Source organism: Strigops habroptila, chromosome 3 (genome assembly GCF_004027225.2).
Source record: "Strigops habroptila isolate Jane chromosome 3, bStrHab1.2.pri, whole genome shotgun sequence".
Classification (NCBI taxonomy): Eukaryota; Metazoa; Chordata; class Aves; order Psittaciformes; family Psittacidae; genus Strigops; species Strigops habroptila.
In genome coordinates this window covers 2,710,071-2,727,514 of record NC_044279.2, presented here as the reverse complement: position 1 = coordinate 2,727,514, position 17,444 = coordinate 2,710,071, and the positions used below count along the sequence as shown (strand labels likewise).

Sequence of the window (17,444 nt, the reverse complement as noted above, 5' to 3'; positions counted from 1 at the left end):
ATAAACAGACACGTGCATCAGACTATTCCTGGGGGCTAAACTCCTTTGCTGATTCTCCAAGTACTAAGGCTGACCCTGCACTGTTTTTCACCCCAATACTACACTTGCACCAGGCAAGTGAGAAAGGGTCTGCTCAGGATTTGGGCCAGAAAGCAATGCTGAATGCAATGCTGAATAAACCCCCTCCTCAACAGAATGGTTATTGTATAAACTCCTGCCTCCAGTCCGGAGGTGCTTTAAATAGTATCAGGCTCATGAACGGAGCTGGATTTACTTTGCTTCTGGCTCTTCCAGGATAGCTGAGTTTTGCTTGCTGCCTTTAAAACAATAACTGTTGCACAAGCATTCCGATTGCCACACAGACAACCTTCTGGCCAGGCAATATGAGGTCAGGTTTGCAAAGAAGCTGATCTCCTGGCACGGAAAAAATGCGAGGAGATCATATGGAGTCCTCCAAAAATGCAAGGCTGAGCCACGTGCAACCACAGGGCTCAACCACAGAAGAAAACAGCCTGGATTGCTGGCAGGGAAAGCAGCAAAGACCAGTTCCCAGAAACAAAACTTATTGTCCATGTGGCAAGAAACACAGGCAGTGATGGAGAAGCTGGCACCTTGCTCACCTACAGCAGCAGCTACTGAGGAACCACCAGGACCTGGAGCTGATGCTGAGCTCAGGCAGAGCCAGCATGGTCCAGAGATGGGACTGATGATGGGGGAGGGAACTGTGCCTGAAATATCTCAGACACAACAGCAACTCAGCAGCCTTGAGCCCTGCTCTGTCCTCAATGAACATTTTGTTTGAGCAGGGTCAATCAGACACAAGGAGCCGGCAGAGAACAGCAGTGTGAGTAGGTTTGGCACCCATCCACTTAAAGGAATAGGGTTTCCTCTTGCTTTATGCTTAGGAAGGAAATAAATGGGTTTAAGAAGGAGGTTGTTTCCAAAGAATGCTTTTTTTCTTCCCCCCTCCAGGACAAACAATGAGGATTTTGGAAGGAGAAGTGGCAGGGTGGGGGTGTGATAAGAAGGTAATGAATTACCACCAGCATTATTTCTGTATGCACACTGATCTGGAAGTATCTTTTCAAGGACAGGCATTTAATACTAAGGAACATACTTAACACCTCAAATGCAATCATCCTCTCTGTGCAATTAGACTCTGGTTTACAGCCCTTAAGTGCAGCTTCTGTTGATGTAGGTGCTTAAAAGTTTATGGTTTTCTCTTCTGCTGAGCCTCCAAAGCCACTTTTTGCCCTGCCTGGAGTGCAGAGCACTTTACAGAGGCAGGAAAGTCTCCTTATCCCTGCTGGGTGAAAGCAGGCAGGTACCACATGGGAGAAAGGACCACCACTGAGGGAGAAGTGAAGATGAACCCATGTGGTGCCTGCAAATGAGGTCTCACCAGGTGAACATATGCATGCCCACATGAAGAGCAGTGGGCTTTTGGGGATGTCCAGAGGACTGGGATGCTGCCAGCAGTTATACCCAGGCTGACCTAAGAGCTCATGTGGATGCTGGAAAAGTCTAGTGCTCACCCAGCATTGCTCAGCCATAGACATGTACATCGATGGAAAAGCCAGGAAGGTCTCATTGCTGCAACTCCATTACACCCCGACTGTCATGTCCTTAGCATGAACACTAGGCATGCTAATAGAGTTAATGAGCTGCTGGTCACCTCACAGAGGAAGAGGTGGGGAGACTTCCCTAATTTCAGTTACAGAGGGGCCAGGACCTTGCTCGGAGCAGTGATTTGAATTCAGCTCTGCCTTAGCCAGAGGAGTGCAGCCCCAGACATCTCTGGTCACTTCCACTACCAACAATAATCATGAGAAACACCAGCCACGTCACTGGAAAGATCTCCCTGTTTCACTTTCATCTGAGCTGCCTCCTGTAGCAAGATAAGACATTTCTCTGATGAAGTGCCTTTCATCCTGGAGCACAGCCAGCTTTGAAGGAGAGATGGTGGTCAGGCCTAATGGAGAGGGAGAAATAATAGAATCATAGAATAGTTAGGGCTGGAAAGGACCTTAAGATCATCCAGTTCCAACCCCCTGCCATGGGCAGGGACACCTTCCACTAGAACAGGTTGCTCCAAGCCTCTGTGTCCAACCTGGCCTTGAACACTGCCAGGGATGGGGCAGCCACAGCTTCTCTGGGCACCCTGTGCCAGCGCCTCAGCACCCTCACAGGGAAGAACTTCTGCCTTATATCTAACCTGAACTTCCCCTGTTTCAGTTTGAACCCATCACCCCTTTTTCTATCACTGCAGTCCCTGACAAAGAGTCCCTCTCCAGCATCCTTGTATGAGTGGGAAGGTGCATGGGGGAGATTCGCAAATCACAGAGCTCAGCTGCAGAACCCCGAAGTCAGAGCCCTACCCTTGTCCATATTGCCTCCCCAGCTAAGCCCTCCACCCACCCCAGCTTCCAGTGTCAGCAAGTGGATACTGTCATGTCACCTCTTATCAAAGTTGCTGGGTTCAGCAAGTCCCTCTGACAACACGCTCTGCACACATGCACACACATTCTCATCCAACACAAACTGATGTGACCAATTATACAAATAGAGATCTGGCAGTAACAAGGCTGTTTGCTCCGTCCCTGAGTTTCCAGTGGGCATTCCCAGAGAGGCATTACTGCATTTCTGAGGCTACTGCCTTTGACAGACTGCAATGTGTCTTTTTTGTTGTTTTGGCTCCTGCTTTTGTCTGCATCTTCAGAGGAAGAAAAAGAAAGCACTGTCAAATGGTGACCAAGGACTGACCCCCACTGACCATGAGCCCTTTGGATCAGAAACATCAGTCTGCATAATTTAAAGACAAAGAATCATAGAATGGTTTGGGTTGAAAAGGACCTTAAGATCATCCAGTTCCAACCCTCCTGCCACGGACAGGGACACCTTCCACTTGATCAGGTTCCTGAAGGCCCTGTCCAACCTGGCCTTGAACACTACCAGGGATGGAGCATTTACCACTTCTTTGGGCAACCTGTGCCAGTGCCTCACCACCCTCATAGTAAAGAATTTCTTCCTTCTATCTAACCTAAATCTCCCCTGATAAGTTTGGACCCATCTTGTACTGTCGCTACAGTCCCTGATGAAGAGTCCCTCTCCAGCATCCTTGTAGCCCCCTTCACACACCAGAAGCTGCTCCGGGGTCTCCACTCAGCTTCTCTTCTCCAGGGTGAACAGCCCCTGTTGTACCAAAGCCCACATGTACCAAAAGGCTTGTACATGGTCTGTGCAGTAGAGATGAACAAACTGCCATGATTGTGCAAGCACAAGTAGCATTGACACCCACAGAGATTTACTTAGGATTGCCCTACTGGCAAGCGGTGACACTATGAGGTCTCACGAAACTGATAGCTCATTCCTGGGACTGAGTCATTCCCATGGGAAAGTATCAGGCTCACATACCCGCCAGGAGAAATGGGCAGGGGCTGTGTGTGTAAAATGTCAAAGCAGCAGTATCGCATTGACCTACTTCCATGCGTTCCTTTTCCCAAGGGCTAAGCAAAAGTTAACACTCTCTTTCTACCCCAACCTTTCTCTTTTAAGGGAAAATAATGAGGGAAATGATAGATAGAGATGACAATTCCTGCTTTTTAGTTTCTAAAGTGATTTTTTGTTCCTTAAAATGCCCCTTCTTTTAGCATGTCTAGCCCATGTCCTTCTTTCTAAATGACCCTGTTTTTCTGTCCCCCATGCTAGAGAGGAATACAATAGCAAGGATGATATTCATAGTATCATAGAATCATGGAATGGTTTGGGTTGGAAGGGAACTTAAAGCTCATCCAGATCCAACCCCCTGCCATGGGCAGGGACACCTTCCACTAGAGCAGGCTGCTCCAAGCCTCTGGACTTGAACACTGCCAGGGATGGGGCAGTCACAGCTTCTCTGGGCATCCTGCGCCAGTGCCTCAGCACCCTCACAGGGAACAACTTCTGCCTAAGAGCTCATCTCAATCTCTCCTCTGGCAGGTTAAAGCCATTCCCCTTTTCCTATCGCTAGTTGCTCTTATAGAAAGTGTCTTCTGCAGCTCTTCCTGCAACAGTTGGGCACAGACTGGGCACAGTACTAAGATCCAGGAGTCTCCGAGCTACAACTGCCCTGCACGTTATGTTTCACTGTGCCTTAGCCAGCCCTCCTGTAAAACAGAGGTAATGCTGCTCCCCATCTTGGTGTCTCAGAGGTGCTCTGATAGACCTGTGTCTTATTAACACCAGTGATGATAAATGCAAGGCCTGGGAGGAAGAGGAAAACCATGAAATAGGCTGTTCATAGGAAAATCTTGGCCAGCCCATCACCAACAGTGGCCTTGCCAGGAGTCAAACTGACTGTCCCGTACCACACACAAACTCCTTCTACCAGCTGAGCGAGAAATGGCTCTTCCTAAGCGGGTGGCATGGAGCAGAAGAGAGCCCATGGCCCAGCACCAAGGACCAAGCATGAAGCAAGGTGCTCATGCTGCCAAAGAAGAATGCCTGTGCTCCCAACTGGCATCCAGGCATGCCTGACAGCCATCCATGGAAGGACAAATCTGCAATATACCCTCTACTTTTAGCTAATTCCTGGCTTTGGTGCCCCAGAACTCCATGGAGCACACCACCCCTCCTGTCCTAAGTGACCACCATAATATATGGAGCCCAAAGCCATGGACTTAAATGAACTCTTCCATTTATGGTTGTTTTAAAGACATTCTATAGGGGTTGTCCATAAAACAAGGGAATGATATCTGTGCATTATATCAAAGGATGGAAAGGATCGTAGGGGTTAATAAGGATGTATTGCATAGTGTGAGACCTGAGCATGACGTAAATGGTATGGAATAAAGGGTGGAGATTGTGCTGGTTTTGGCTGGAGTAGAGTTAATTTTCTCCACAGTAGCTGGTATGGGGCTGTGTTTTGGATTTGTGCTGGAAACAGTGTTGATAAGACAGGGATGTTTTCTTACTGCTGAGCAGAGCTTACACAGCATCAAGGCCTTTTCTGCTCCTCATTCCACCAGTGAGGGGGCTGAGGGTGCAGAAGAAGTTGGGAGGGGACACAGCCAGGACAGCTGACCCCAACTGACCCAAGTGATATCCCATACCATATGAAGTCGTGCTGAGCATATTAAGTTGGGGGAAGAAGGAGGAAAGGGGGAATGTTTGAAGTAATGGTGTTCATCCTCCTAAGTCCCCATTATGCGTGATGGAGCCCTGCTGTCCTGGAGATGGCTGAACACCTCCCTGCTGATGGGGAGTGGTGAATCAATTTCTTGGTTTGCTTTGCTTGTGCACGGCTTTGCTTTCCCTATTAAAGTGTCTAACCTAACCCACGAGTTTGCTCACTTTTACCTTCCATTTCTCTCCCTCATCCCACCCGCAAGAGACCAAGCAAGTAGCTATATGTGGCTTGGTTGCCACCTGGGCTTCAACCATAACAGGTGGGCAGGGAGGATATAGGAAAGCAGGAGGGAGCAGGAGAGCAGAATCCACTTGAGGAATAAGTGGATTCTTGTTCCTCAAGGAGGAGATGTAGGACTCTTGAGGACCTAGGCACCAGTATCTCCAAAGATGCTTTAGAGAAGTTACTGACTTAGGTTTGCCTTGAAGCATCAGAAGCACAGGAAGCCTTTATAGCCAATTCACTGTCAGACAATGACTCAGGTCCCAAACATCCACCTTGCCCGCCCTCTGTTAGCAAAGTGTTGGAAAAATATTGCCCAGTTCTTTACACAAGGCCTTTTGTTGGCTGGTCAGCTCCAAAAACACTGCTTTTCTTCCCCAAGTGACAGCGCTGCCATGAAAAACAGGAAGAGATTGAATACAGTAATTTAAACAGTCAAACTCCATTTCCTGCCAAAAGGAAAAGAAAATACCAGCAAAAGGCAGAAGCCAGGCGATAGTTGGGGACAGACACTTTGATTATCTTGGACAGATATTCAAGCTGCATATCCAGTAAAAGCTACAGTGATGGAGGTGACACCTTTTCAGTTCAGGGACTGGAGTCTGTTAGGCTGCACAGCAGCAGGTGATGCTGCGAGGCACATCAGGCTGATGAGGACACTAGGATCTCCCAGAACAGCAGCCCTGGGTTGCAACCAGCATCTCATGCCATCGACATGGAGGTTATGAATGCTCCATCCCTGGCAGTGTTCAAGGGCAGGTGGGACAGAGTCTTGGGTGACGTGGTTTAGTGTGAGGTGTCTCTGCCCATGGCAAGGGGTTGGAACTGGATTATCTCAAGGTCCTTTCCAACCCAAACCATTCTATGATTCTGTGATTCTATGACACAACAGGTTTGGGGCTTCATTGCAAGCCGAAGCTCCAGCAAGGATCCACGTTCCTCTCGCATCTCACCAGGAGGCCGTGACACCCTCATGCTGCTTTGGGGTCAGTCTCCAATACCTCTTCTTCATTTATGCTTCTATGCCCCACACAGCAGTTCACCAGCTTGCTCCCTAAGGTAGAGCGGAAGGCTCCCCTGCCTTCACTATTGAGCATCCCAGTAATTCAATCGCTGGGCTTCAAAATGCACCTATTGTTAATCCTATTCCATAGTAATGAAAATCAACAGATTCCCCGATGACCAAGTCCTATACAAAATGGGCCATTTACACCTCCATCCTCCTTCCAAAGTACCTCTCTTTTTAAGAAATCCAGCATGTCCTAACTGTATCAACAGCTAATTACAAAGTTTATGAAGCATATTTAAACCACGGCCTTCTTTAACCAACATGAAGATTGCTTTCTGCTTTAAGAATCATAGAACTTGGGTTGGAAGGGACCTTAAAGCTCCTGCAGTTCCAAGCCCCTGCCATGGGCAGGGACACCTTCCACTAGAGCAGGTTGCTCCAAGCCCCTGTGTCCAACCTGGCCTTGAACACTGCCAGGGACGGGGCAGCCACAGCTTCTCTGGGCAACCTGTTCCAATGTGTCTCCTTTTCCCTCCAGGACAGCCTTTCCTCCTGCCAACATCCTGCTTGTCCACACAGCTTCAGTCCCTCTGCTCCATACACTGATGCACCACAATGCACCACAGAAGTGGTCACACTTTAGTGACACACAAAGCTCTTGCCAGATAGCCAGAGGGGATGAAGGTGCTCTCTGTAAGTAGGAATGGCTTCAGCCATCAGGAAAGGAGATTTAGATTAGACATGCAAGAAAACTTCCTAAGCAGCCAAGACAGATCATGTAGGGTGATAGATGAACCTCCCTCCACTGCTCCATTGCTGGAGGTTAAGAAAAGGTGAGACAAACATCTGTCAGCAATGTTATAAGTAGGGCAGAAGGCCAAAACAGATGACCCCATAAGACTCTTTTTTTTTTCTCAGCCTCATTTTTCTATGATTATATGAATTTCTAAGCATTTGGGGTCAAGGGTGTTCTTTAAATATGAGCTATTATCCTGTATTTGCAGCGAGGAAAACCAGAGAGGTATTACCTGGAACTGTTGTTCATCACCTGAGTGAACATTGCCAATTTGCAAATCAACAGCCCAGACATAAAAATCCATCATTTTTTCCTGATTTATGCTGAAGATTAATAGGAGGAAAGCTGTAACACAGGAACAGAGGAGGAATGAATATTGAGGATCCTCCATTCATCTCTGGACTTTTATATTTCCCGTTCTGGAAATTCTTCTATCACACTTCTAACATAGAATTATAGAATGGTTTGGGTTGGAAAGGACCTTAGGATCATCTAGTTCCAACCCCCTGTAACATGAACGTGTGGTTGGCACAAGAGAAGCACAGGCTCATTACAGTTGTGCCTCCATCCTTTGCCTTCACATTGAGTTTGCAAACCAGTCTCCAGGGCATCCAACCCTGCAGGACATCAGCAGACCCAATGCCTCCTGCTGCACGTTGACCATGAGACACAGTGTGTCCAGCCCAGCTTGTTGCCAAGTCCTATCTGACCTCAACTTCTCCAGCTCCAGCTGCCTGACCAGAGGAACTGCAGACTCTGCACTATACTACTCCAACATTCACCCACATCCCTGTAATTACTTGTGTGCATATTGCAAGTGAAGAGAGCTGTGCTGGGAATGGTCCCCAGGAGACATTTCTTGCCCTAAAGCAGCCTTGAATAAGCATTACACCAAGGCAGGAACAGAAGCATCCTAACATGTGGATCCCCTCTGAGTCAGTTATCACTTCTTTAGAAAACTATTTACTAATCAAAGCCAGACCTGAATATGCACCAAGATGCAAGGACGATGCAGTGAGCCCAGCTCCATAATCCATGGTCCTACAGTTAATACCACAAAGAAAGGCTGAAATATGTCTTCTAACAGTGTTTCTGCAATGCTCAGTGATGGTTTCCCACATCTCATCTCTACCCATCTGCTCAATACAAGCCACATCAGCTGTATCACTGTTCACATGCAGGATTTCTGCTGCTGAAGGCAGGGCAGCAGAACTGAAGTTCAGGTCCAGCCTCAATCACAGACAGGTTAAGCTTATATTTACACCAGCAAAGAAATATTTGACATCCATAAAAAAAAAGAGAAAGTTTGTAATTGGTTTTAGAGCCACCTCACATACATGTGCTAAGAGGCAGAGCGGCAGTGCTGGTGGATAGCTGGCAAAGCAGGACATCAGCAAAAGGAGACGAGGCCCTCAGACATATATCCAGGCTCCAAAATACTTCACCAACCATCAAATATTTTCCAAGCTTAGCAGCTGGACTGTGCAACCCTTACAGCAGCCAAGCCACTAATACCTCTTCCCTCGGGCAGCACAGCTGATCTCAGACAGGGCTTGCCAGCAGCTCTAAGCAGACTCATTTAAAGAGAGGACAGCCTACTTAGCTACACTGTTCAGAGTCCTGGGTTTTTCTCTTCAAGGATCTCCAGGCTCTTTTTCCAGCTGGGAAGCATTAGCGTCTCTGATTCAGAGTGAAGAAATGCAGTCACAAATATGCTCTAAATGTTTTTCCCACTGTGTCAACCTGTCCCTGGTTCCTTGTCATCTCCCCAGCCTCTATCCCTTCAAATTCAGATATATCAGTCGTCTTGGCTGGGGCTCACACCAAAGGACACAAGAAAGTTGTTGGCCTTTTTTCTCCTATCTAAAGCCACAGCAGTGAAGTTACTGACAGTTTTCAAACCTCCTGATTTAGGAGGTCCAGTATTGCAAACATCAGTATGGAGCACAAGCAGAAGGGATATGTAAATGCATGGATAGGCTTAACAGCCCAGGAAAGAAACTCCAATGGGAAGCTCCCAGCTTAAATCTAAAGGCAGCTTTTTGAATGTGCAGAGGCCTTAAGGCTAAACAAAAAAACTCAAAGCCAGGTTTGGGCATGGCCTTTCTCCTTGTGCAATACTCCATAGGGAGCTTTGCAGGTCTAAGCAGAAGAGATCCCAACTAAAATGAAGGACTTGTCCCTCCACACATTTGGTGTGGGAGTATGAGAGCAGTGCAAGGTCAAGCAGTGATGCTGAGAGCACTGGTGTAAAGGGGAATTAGGGCAGAGTAAGGCAGGATCAGCCTCCCTGCAATGTAATTTCCATCTGTGTTCCTCTTGGTCTGTCCTTGTCCTGTAAAGGAACGACAACAGGGATCCCCCAGCAAAGGAGGCTTGAGTACAAAGAAAAAGCCAGAGCAACCCCATATCCTTGACTGCCTTGAGATTATGGGGCAGGAAAGCGCTCTGGTGTTTCTCCATATTCCCTTTGCTCAGGCTTGAACTTGCCTCTCACTTGAAAGAGCTAATTAAGGGAGGAAATCAAAGTTCAGAGAAGGGGCTGTTACAGCAGCCTGGGTGCAGTGCTGGCTGTAATGCTGATTTCTGTGTATGCTATCAAAGCTGGCGCAGATTTCTGCAATGACACTAGTGAAATGACAGAATAAACTAAGGCAATTTCTTCAGACCATTTGTAGGTCAGGTAGACCAGCCTCTTCCCCTGTCCTGCCCTTAAATCTGGCAGCATTTAATCCTTGATCTGCAGCCAGGCCTTAATTTTTCAGTGCAGAGGCAACACAGAGCTGGCTGGGAATGGGAAGATGAGGGACTTTGATGGTTAATGACCAGTGCTTCTCAGCCCTAGAACAAGGCCCTGGCTTCACAAAGCTCCCTGAACAAATCCTGCTCCAACTCCAGCCCAGGGGAAGAAAATTACACCAGTAGACATGGAAACCAGCATAAACCATTGACATTATCGAGGCCCTGTTTTGGTTTAGGTTTGAGCCAGGGCTGCAAAAGGAAATGTGATTTCACCGCTAAAGAATTGCACAGTGAAGTAACCACAATAGGCAAATTCCACCAAAAGATTCCAAGGCCCCTTGGCTTAGATCATCAGCAATCATAGCATGCCTAGGGAGGTCAGAAAGTGATACAGAGAGACCCTCCTCAGCTCATCCATGAGCAAACTGAGGCATGAACTGGTTGAAATAGGTGCTGTGGTGATGTGAGGCAGAGCCAGGACTGGGATGAGGCAGTTTGAGTTCCTCAGTCCCTGCTCTAATCGTTGAGCCATGCTCTGTGAGCACAGCAGGAGGTTATGATTGGGTGTTTTGGGGTTTCACTTACCGCACTGCTACAGGGAATGTCCTTGACTTTGAGCCAGGCCAGATCTAACGTCCCCTCTCCCCTGTAGCAGGACTGCAGTCTGTCCTTGATGCGGTCGTTGATCTTTTTCAGGACAAAGATGCAAAGAGCAGACTCATCCAAGGACTTCATCTTCCTTTTCTGCCCCTTGGAGAAGACTGTGAAGAGGATATCATCCTCAGGGCCAACACCCAATGACCTTGCTAAGATAGCTCCAGCCTTAGACAAGTAAGCTGCCTGGAGCAACCGGTACTCCACCCCATTCTTCTCACAGCCAATGGGCACCTCAACGTAGGAGTTAAAGGCTGTGTCCTCCTTACAAAGCCGGACCAGCTTGGAGGTATAAACCTGCTCCTTCGTGGTGGACCCTGGTGGTGAGATCATCTCAGGCTGTAGAGTCAGGAAATAGACAAAGTTCCCACTGCTGAAGCCATAAATGTAGTAGATATCAAAGTCAGGGATGATGGTAAAGGTGTCTGAGGGGATCTTGATCATAGAGGCCACAAACTCATCATGAAAGACATACGCAAACATCCCATCTGCCTCGGAGTTCTTGGTGAGCTTCCTGCTGGAAATAGTGGGGAAATACTCAGGTTTGCCATCCACGGCAGTGGCGATGAACAACTTGTCATCCATGTTGCTGTAAGAAACAATGACTCCAAAAACAGAGCCACTCTCATTCACCCCAGAGAGGTAATGCTCCTTCTTGTGGAAGGGCTCTCCCAGCTTGAAGAGGTCATCCAGCCTCAAAAGCTTGCAGATGCCCTGGTAAAGACTCCCACAGGCTATCAATCGATTCTCCTTGTAGTCTATGAGGAGCATTTTGTTGATGTTGTTAGTGGGTGTCAAGGGTTCGTTGCAAGTTTGGACTATCCTGGGGGGATAACACTTGGGATTATCTTCATCAGGACCAGTCTGGTGGGTCACCAAGACCTTCAGGTCACTGGAGAGTTTGTAGATCCTGTTGACAGCTCCCAAGTAAATGTGCCCAGTTCTTTCGTCAACTACCAAATGGTTGAAGTTTCCCTCTGCTTGGTCTCCAGTAAAAGTGATGAAGGGCCTCTTTGGATGGAGTGGTTGCTGCCTACCAAGAGGTGACACTGTGGTGGATAGCAGGAGGTGAGAAACCAGGCAAGTCCATTTCCACATGGTTGGTGACATGATTAGAAATGTTTGTATTCCCAAGGGAAGGAGGATTAAAAGCCGTACGAGCCTTCAAAACACCAATTCCCTGGCAGATTTTGTCCTACAAGCAAAGACAAAAGAAAACAAAAGTACATTACTATGGAGTATGCCTTACTCCTCCCTCCTTCACAACCATGCCATCATCAGAGCCTATTTAATTGCTAATCCTCTCTTTCTCGTCTCTGAGCTCTCTACTTAAAACCAGCACAAAGGGAGCCCTCCTGAAAGAAAAGATGCTGGTGGAAAGAGCAGAAATCTCACAGCAAAGTAATAAATTGGCACCTTTTTACTCTCCATTACACGCACACATGTGCTCTATGGTGCAGCCCATGTCACTGGAAGCCAGAGGAGTGCAAAAGGCATCAAGTACTACTGCTGTTTGCACTGCCAACTGTGTATTTGCTATCGAAGAAGACAGGGCTGGGCAAGGATTATTACCCTGCTCCACTGGAGGAGGAACTGAAGCCTAGAGAAGGTCAGGGACCTGCCTACAGGGACAGGTCCAGATGGATGCTGGGTTCTTTTGCCACCCTTGAAGTGTGCCAGGAAGGAGCCAGCTCTGGTCTGACATTACCATCCTTTCCATTCAGGAGACCTCGGTCCAGAATGGGCCTGCTTGATCAGGCTCTCTGTGGCTTCCAGATCAAAGCTGCCTCATGCTGGTCCAGCTTGGAGTACAGACATAGGAGTTGTGGTGTGCCAGCCTTCACAGCCACGTCTACAGAGCGCATGCAGCCAAGCATGGAGCAAACTGAGCACCAGGTCTCCTCCCTCCCATGGGTTCTCATCACCAGACTGCTCTCTGCCCACTGCACAGCCAAGAAAACAGTGTCTAAAAGAGAGATGGTTTCCCTGAGCATCTCAGATGAATGAGAAGAAAGGGGCTGCCTAACTATTACCAGTAATAAAATCTAAAGGACCATGAAGTAGGAAATTTGGTGATCCAGGGACCAGCCTGATGAGTTTCCAAAGAGAGGAAAGAGGGCTTCCTTGTACCACTCAGTCTCTTAAAATCTAACCAGGGTGGTGGGAGTAGTATGGGGTTCAAACAGCTTCCATAATCACTAAGCACCATCCTCATGCCATGGAAATGCATCTTCCTAGTCAACACATCCATCTGCTTCCCATTCCTTCACTTTTTTATGGCTGCTTCTGTACCAAGAACAACTTTGGCCCTTTATGGCCCCACAGAGCATGTGAGAGGTGGAGTCCTGCCAGCTCAGCTCTCACAAGCCAAGTTCCTCGATGACTGCACAACCCTTGCTGTGTGGCCAGGCTGAGGCATACAGATCTTTCCCCCCTTCATCCCTCTTTAGCATCCAGATCAGAGCCTCACCAGACTGTTCCTGATTTCAAAAAGGACACAAACCAACCCCATTCTCTGCTCCTGCACACCAATGTCCATCACCTCTCTCACAGAGTGACTTTGCTGAAATCAGGGGTGTAACTAAGTGAAGGTGATGACAGCCAGCCCCACACAAGTAGTAGGCAAGGAAGAAATCGCTATTTGCAGATCCCAGCAGGGAGGAAGCAGTGGCAGTGACACAGGTCTGGATTTGCAGCCTTTTCAAACCTGTGCAACTCTGCTAACGCCAGTGAAATAATAAAGAAAATAAATCCCGTCTTCTTTTGACCTGTAGACTGATTAGATCTGACAGTGGAAAGGGCAAGTCTGGGCTTGTAGAGCATTCCCCGCTTTTATGCCACCCCAAATCTTTCCAAGTTCTCTCAGTAGCCAGCATTTCAAAGCTGTTGTATGACCACTTCCACCTCCCACTTGCCCTCCCTACTGCAGCAGCCGCAGGCAATGGATAGATGACGGACAAAGGTCATTCCACATTTACTTTAGGTGTGTTTACCCTGTTCTGCTTTGCCTTTCTGGTCAAGCAAATATTTAATAAAATCAAGCTTAGACTGCAGAGTTTGCAAGACTTGTCTTGCAAGCAGGAGAGGGTTCGCTCCACAGGGATATGCAGGCTGGTCACGTAGGCTTTTAATAACCTTTATGACGATAGATAGAGCGGCGATGGGATGAGCTCTCCCCACACAACCATTCCTCTTTCAAAAGAGGCCATCCTTGAGAGAGCAGCAGAAGAGGGGAAGCTGTCCCTGTTTGAGTCCTGTGTTCAGAAACATCACGTGGCAACCCTGAACACCGGCTCCTGCCACTTCTGAGTTATGATCCATATTTCTAACAGATACAGATTTGATCGGGCACTAGGCAGATCTAGGAAGGAATTATTCTTTTCAAGTACTAAAAATCTAAGAAGGAATTATTCTTTTCAAGTACTAAAAAGATCTCTATTTTGCCCCTATATTTTACTGTATTTTGCTCTTCTTAGTCCTGCAGAGTCAGCACAGCTGCAGGACAGGGAAATGGGAACTGCTGTGACCCAGAGACTAAAGAACAGCCCCTCTTCTGCAACAGCAGCCCTCTGCCCAAAGGTCATCGCAACACCCAAGAGCTGAGCTGCAACAACAGGAGGATATATGCCTGTTAAAATAACTGGCCAACTCAACATAAGAGAAGATACACTCCAGACATGAAATCTTTGAGGCCCAAGAAGGTGAAAATCGTGATTGACTTTGAGGTGAGATGTCACTTGAAGAGAGGATGATGAGGGCGACCTTCCTCCAGGCACAAATATGGTCTGGAAACCCCAGTGGGAAGCTCCAGGAAGGCTGGGTGAGGAGTTCCTTTTGCAGCAGACAAGTGGGCTTCAAAGATATTGAACCTCCTGGGGGAAGATGCTCACCTGCAGAGGAAAGAGCATTAACAGTCTGACAGCACCAATAGCCACTGAGCAAGCACAGGAGCAGCCTTGTGGGACAAAGCAGGGAGAGCAGAAGCCTGGGGCTACCTTCCCACCTTCCACCAGCCATCTGCATGACCCTGGGAGCAGGATTTTCTCTCTGTGCACTGCTGGCACTCACTCCTTCTCTCCCATCTGCTCATGTTGTTTGTCCAGCACCCTCTGTCCTGGAGTCCCAAACAGTTCTTGAGCCTTTAAGGGCTATAATTTATAATGTGGTTGTTATTCTTCATTAATAAATAACAGCAAAGGGCAAAGGCAAGGAGGACTGGTTGTTTAGCTTGCAGAATAGAGCACAGTTTCTACTACCCCTTAGAGGATGCACCAAGGAGAAGGGGGTTATGCATGTCTTTTTATGACCTATGTCTCGATAGCAGAAGTCATAGCTGCTGGGAAGACAAGTAATGCAGTGCTATAGACATATCCTGTCTCTTAGGCTACTTGGTCTAAGAGAGAGTGATTATATTATATGAAGAAAAAAGCAAATAACAAAGGCCACAGTGAGGTCTGGGCTTTGGCTTTAAGCTGGGTATTGCCAAAATAAGCCCAAACCACCTTCCCACAATGACCAGGCTCATTCTCCTTTCCTCCTCCAGGGGCACGGCCAGCAGCGATGCCATGACCCACCACCATGTAGAGCTCCTGTGTAAGACCAAAATGTCCCTCTACGTGGTTCCTGCCACAACAGCCTCACCAGCACATGTAAGGTCCCTGGGAAGGTCACACAGCCTCTACAGCCTCAGAGATCTGTAGGGAAAGAGCTTTTGGTAGAAAGCAGCCCTGCTTTTTCTCCCTCTATCATGAACAGCTTGTCCCCCACTCACCTTTCACATGCATTGGTGGTACTGAGGTGATGCCACGGGTCATAACAACACAAAGCTATCAAATAACACATTCACCTTTGAATTCACAGTTTGGTTTAAGGACTGGTTTCCTCCTAAAGGGCAGCAAGTTACGATGCTATGCTATGGTGTGCTTACTTTTTTTACTGTTATTGACCGTTTCCACCAAAGGTTAGAGAACACTGAGTTAAAGGATGCAGCTTGGTTCTGCTCAGGGCTCTCAAGAACATGATCCCAAGACTCTACAACATGCAACGCTATGATAAATAGATGTAGCCCGGAACAAGAAAAGTTTAGATGTAAAAAAGCCTCAGAGGAAGAAACTTCCTGACTCCTTTTAACTCATTGGTGGCTGTTACTAGACGGGAAAGCTACAGAATGCTGAATACAACCTCAAAATGCAGCAGGTTCCAAAGGGGACAAAGTCAAGAAGGATGCCCTGTGGCTGAGGAAGTAGGAATAAATCAGGAATAAAAGGGACACAAAGGACTGGTCTGTCAATTGCGAATGAGGGAAGGGCTTGGAGGAAGTGTGCAGGGAAAGGGGAAAGAGGGAGCTGGGGCATTCAGGTTTGATTGACAATCTCACAAAAGCCATGGTCATGTCTCTGGCACAAATCCACCCCACTACAATGACAGCTCCTGAAAGGAACATGTCACTGGGTGAACATGGGAGATGACAGCATCTCCCCATTTGGCTTACACACGCACACAACTCTCCTGCCATCAAAGGTGGCAGACAGAATCACGTCACCACGTCCCCTGCGACAACCACTGCAAGGTCAACGGCAAGAGGAATCACGTGTGAGAATGTGGCTGCAAAAAGCCGTGGAAGCAAACCAGCTCTGAGTCCAGCTCTAGCCAGGACCTCAGAGCAAAAGTACATATTAACATTTAGAACATAACCAAAACATGATGAAAAACAGCATTAGGAGAGGGAGAAAACCCACCACATCCTCCAGCACATTGGGTCTGACCACCCCATGGCTGGTGGGATGGGCTTGGTCACTTCTCCACCAGGCAGCCCATAGCTAGGAGGAAGGCACCAGCACCCAGGACTGCTGGGCAATGCCAATGGCATAGGCTGGGTGGGTAATGAAGCCCAACATTAATCAGGCAGCACGCTCCTCTGTTTACTTCTGCTCCACTCAGGCACAGCTATTCATTTCCCGGGATGCGGGAGGCCGTGCAGGGATGCTGACAAGGCAGACGCCCAGCGACGGAGCCAGCACAGAGCAATTCAGCACCAAGTGCAGCTACACAATCCCTTTAATCTCAGCTAAAGAGGGTTTTATTTTCCCAGCTTCCTTTAACAAACCCTGATTACCATGGATAGAAGCTTTTCTTTGGGAGCCGACATGGAGAGAAAACTCATGCAGAGACATTGTCCACAGCTCCTCCAGCAAAGCCCAGCTTCTAACTTCAGCTAAATCCTTTCTCCCTGAACTTACAACCTGGCCAATGCCTGATGGAAATTGAAGGCAAGTCTCTCTTTGAGGGCATCCCAGGCCAGAGCATCTTTTCTTTGGAGCTCACCGCAATGAACAGATCTCAGTGCATGCTGCAGCTTGTCCCCAAAATAAAGAGATTAACTTCAGGAGTGGTTTGTTTGCAAGGCACTTAAGCTAAGGCATAGCCTTCCCTCATCACAAAGATCATTCTACTCAGGCAGTCAGATGGCACCCATCACCCTGTTACCTGTGCATCTGCCAGAAGCGTATTAAATGATGGGATTAACACTCGCCATGAATGGGATTTTCTTCCTTTTTTTTTTTCCTTATTCACCCATGTGATAAAACTGCATGTGGATGGGGTTTCTGCCTGCATTTCAGACTTGGTTTCCTATCAGCAAAAGCAGGTCAGAGCTGTGGTCCTTTGTTCTTGGAAGGGAGAGCAGAGAGGTTTGCAGTGATTTCTCAGTTCCTCCAGGTATTTGCTATGTGGAGACTTGAAGGAAAGAACATAAATATTAATGTCAAGAATAGACTTTTGAGGTCATGGAAATAACCTACAAATCCAGAAACCAGGGTTAAATTCTCTTTTCTGGAGCAGACTTGGCCAGGAGC

General features: G+C 47.7%; 1 protein-coding gene across 3 annotated transcripts in view; it reads right to left on the bottom strand.

The window, feature by feature from the left end:
• PLXNA4 (plexin A4) overlaps positions 1 to 17,444 on the bottom strand; it is a 475,791-nt gene that overhangs the window by 434,833 nt on the left and 23,514 nt on the right. For 2 of the 3 annotated variants that reach the window (XM_030479279.1, XM_030479280.1), the window contains exon 2: positions 10,522 to 11,785. In XM_030479279.1, coding sequence (XP_030335139.1) covers positions 10,522 to 11,700 — 1,179 coding nt within the window. In that variant the 5' untranslated portion in view covers positions 11,701 to 11,785. Of the gene's footprint in view, positions 1 to 10,521; positions 11,786 to 17,076; positions 17,219 to 17,444 lie in introns of those variants that run through there. The other variant, XM_030479281.1, reaches the window with a different exon arrangement.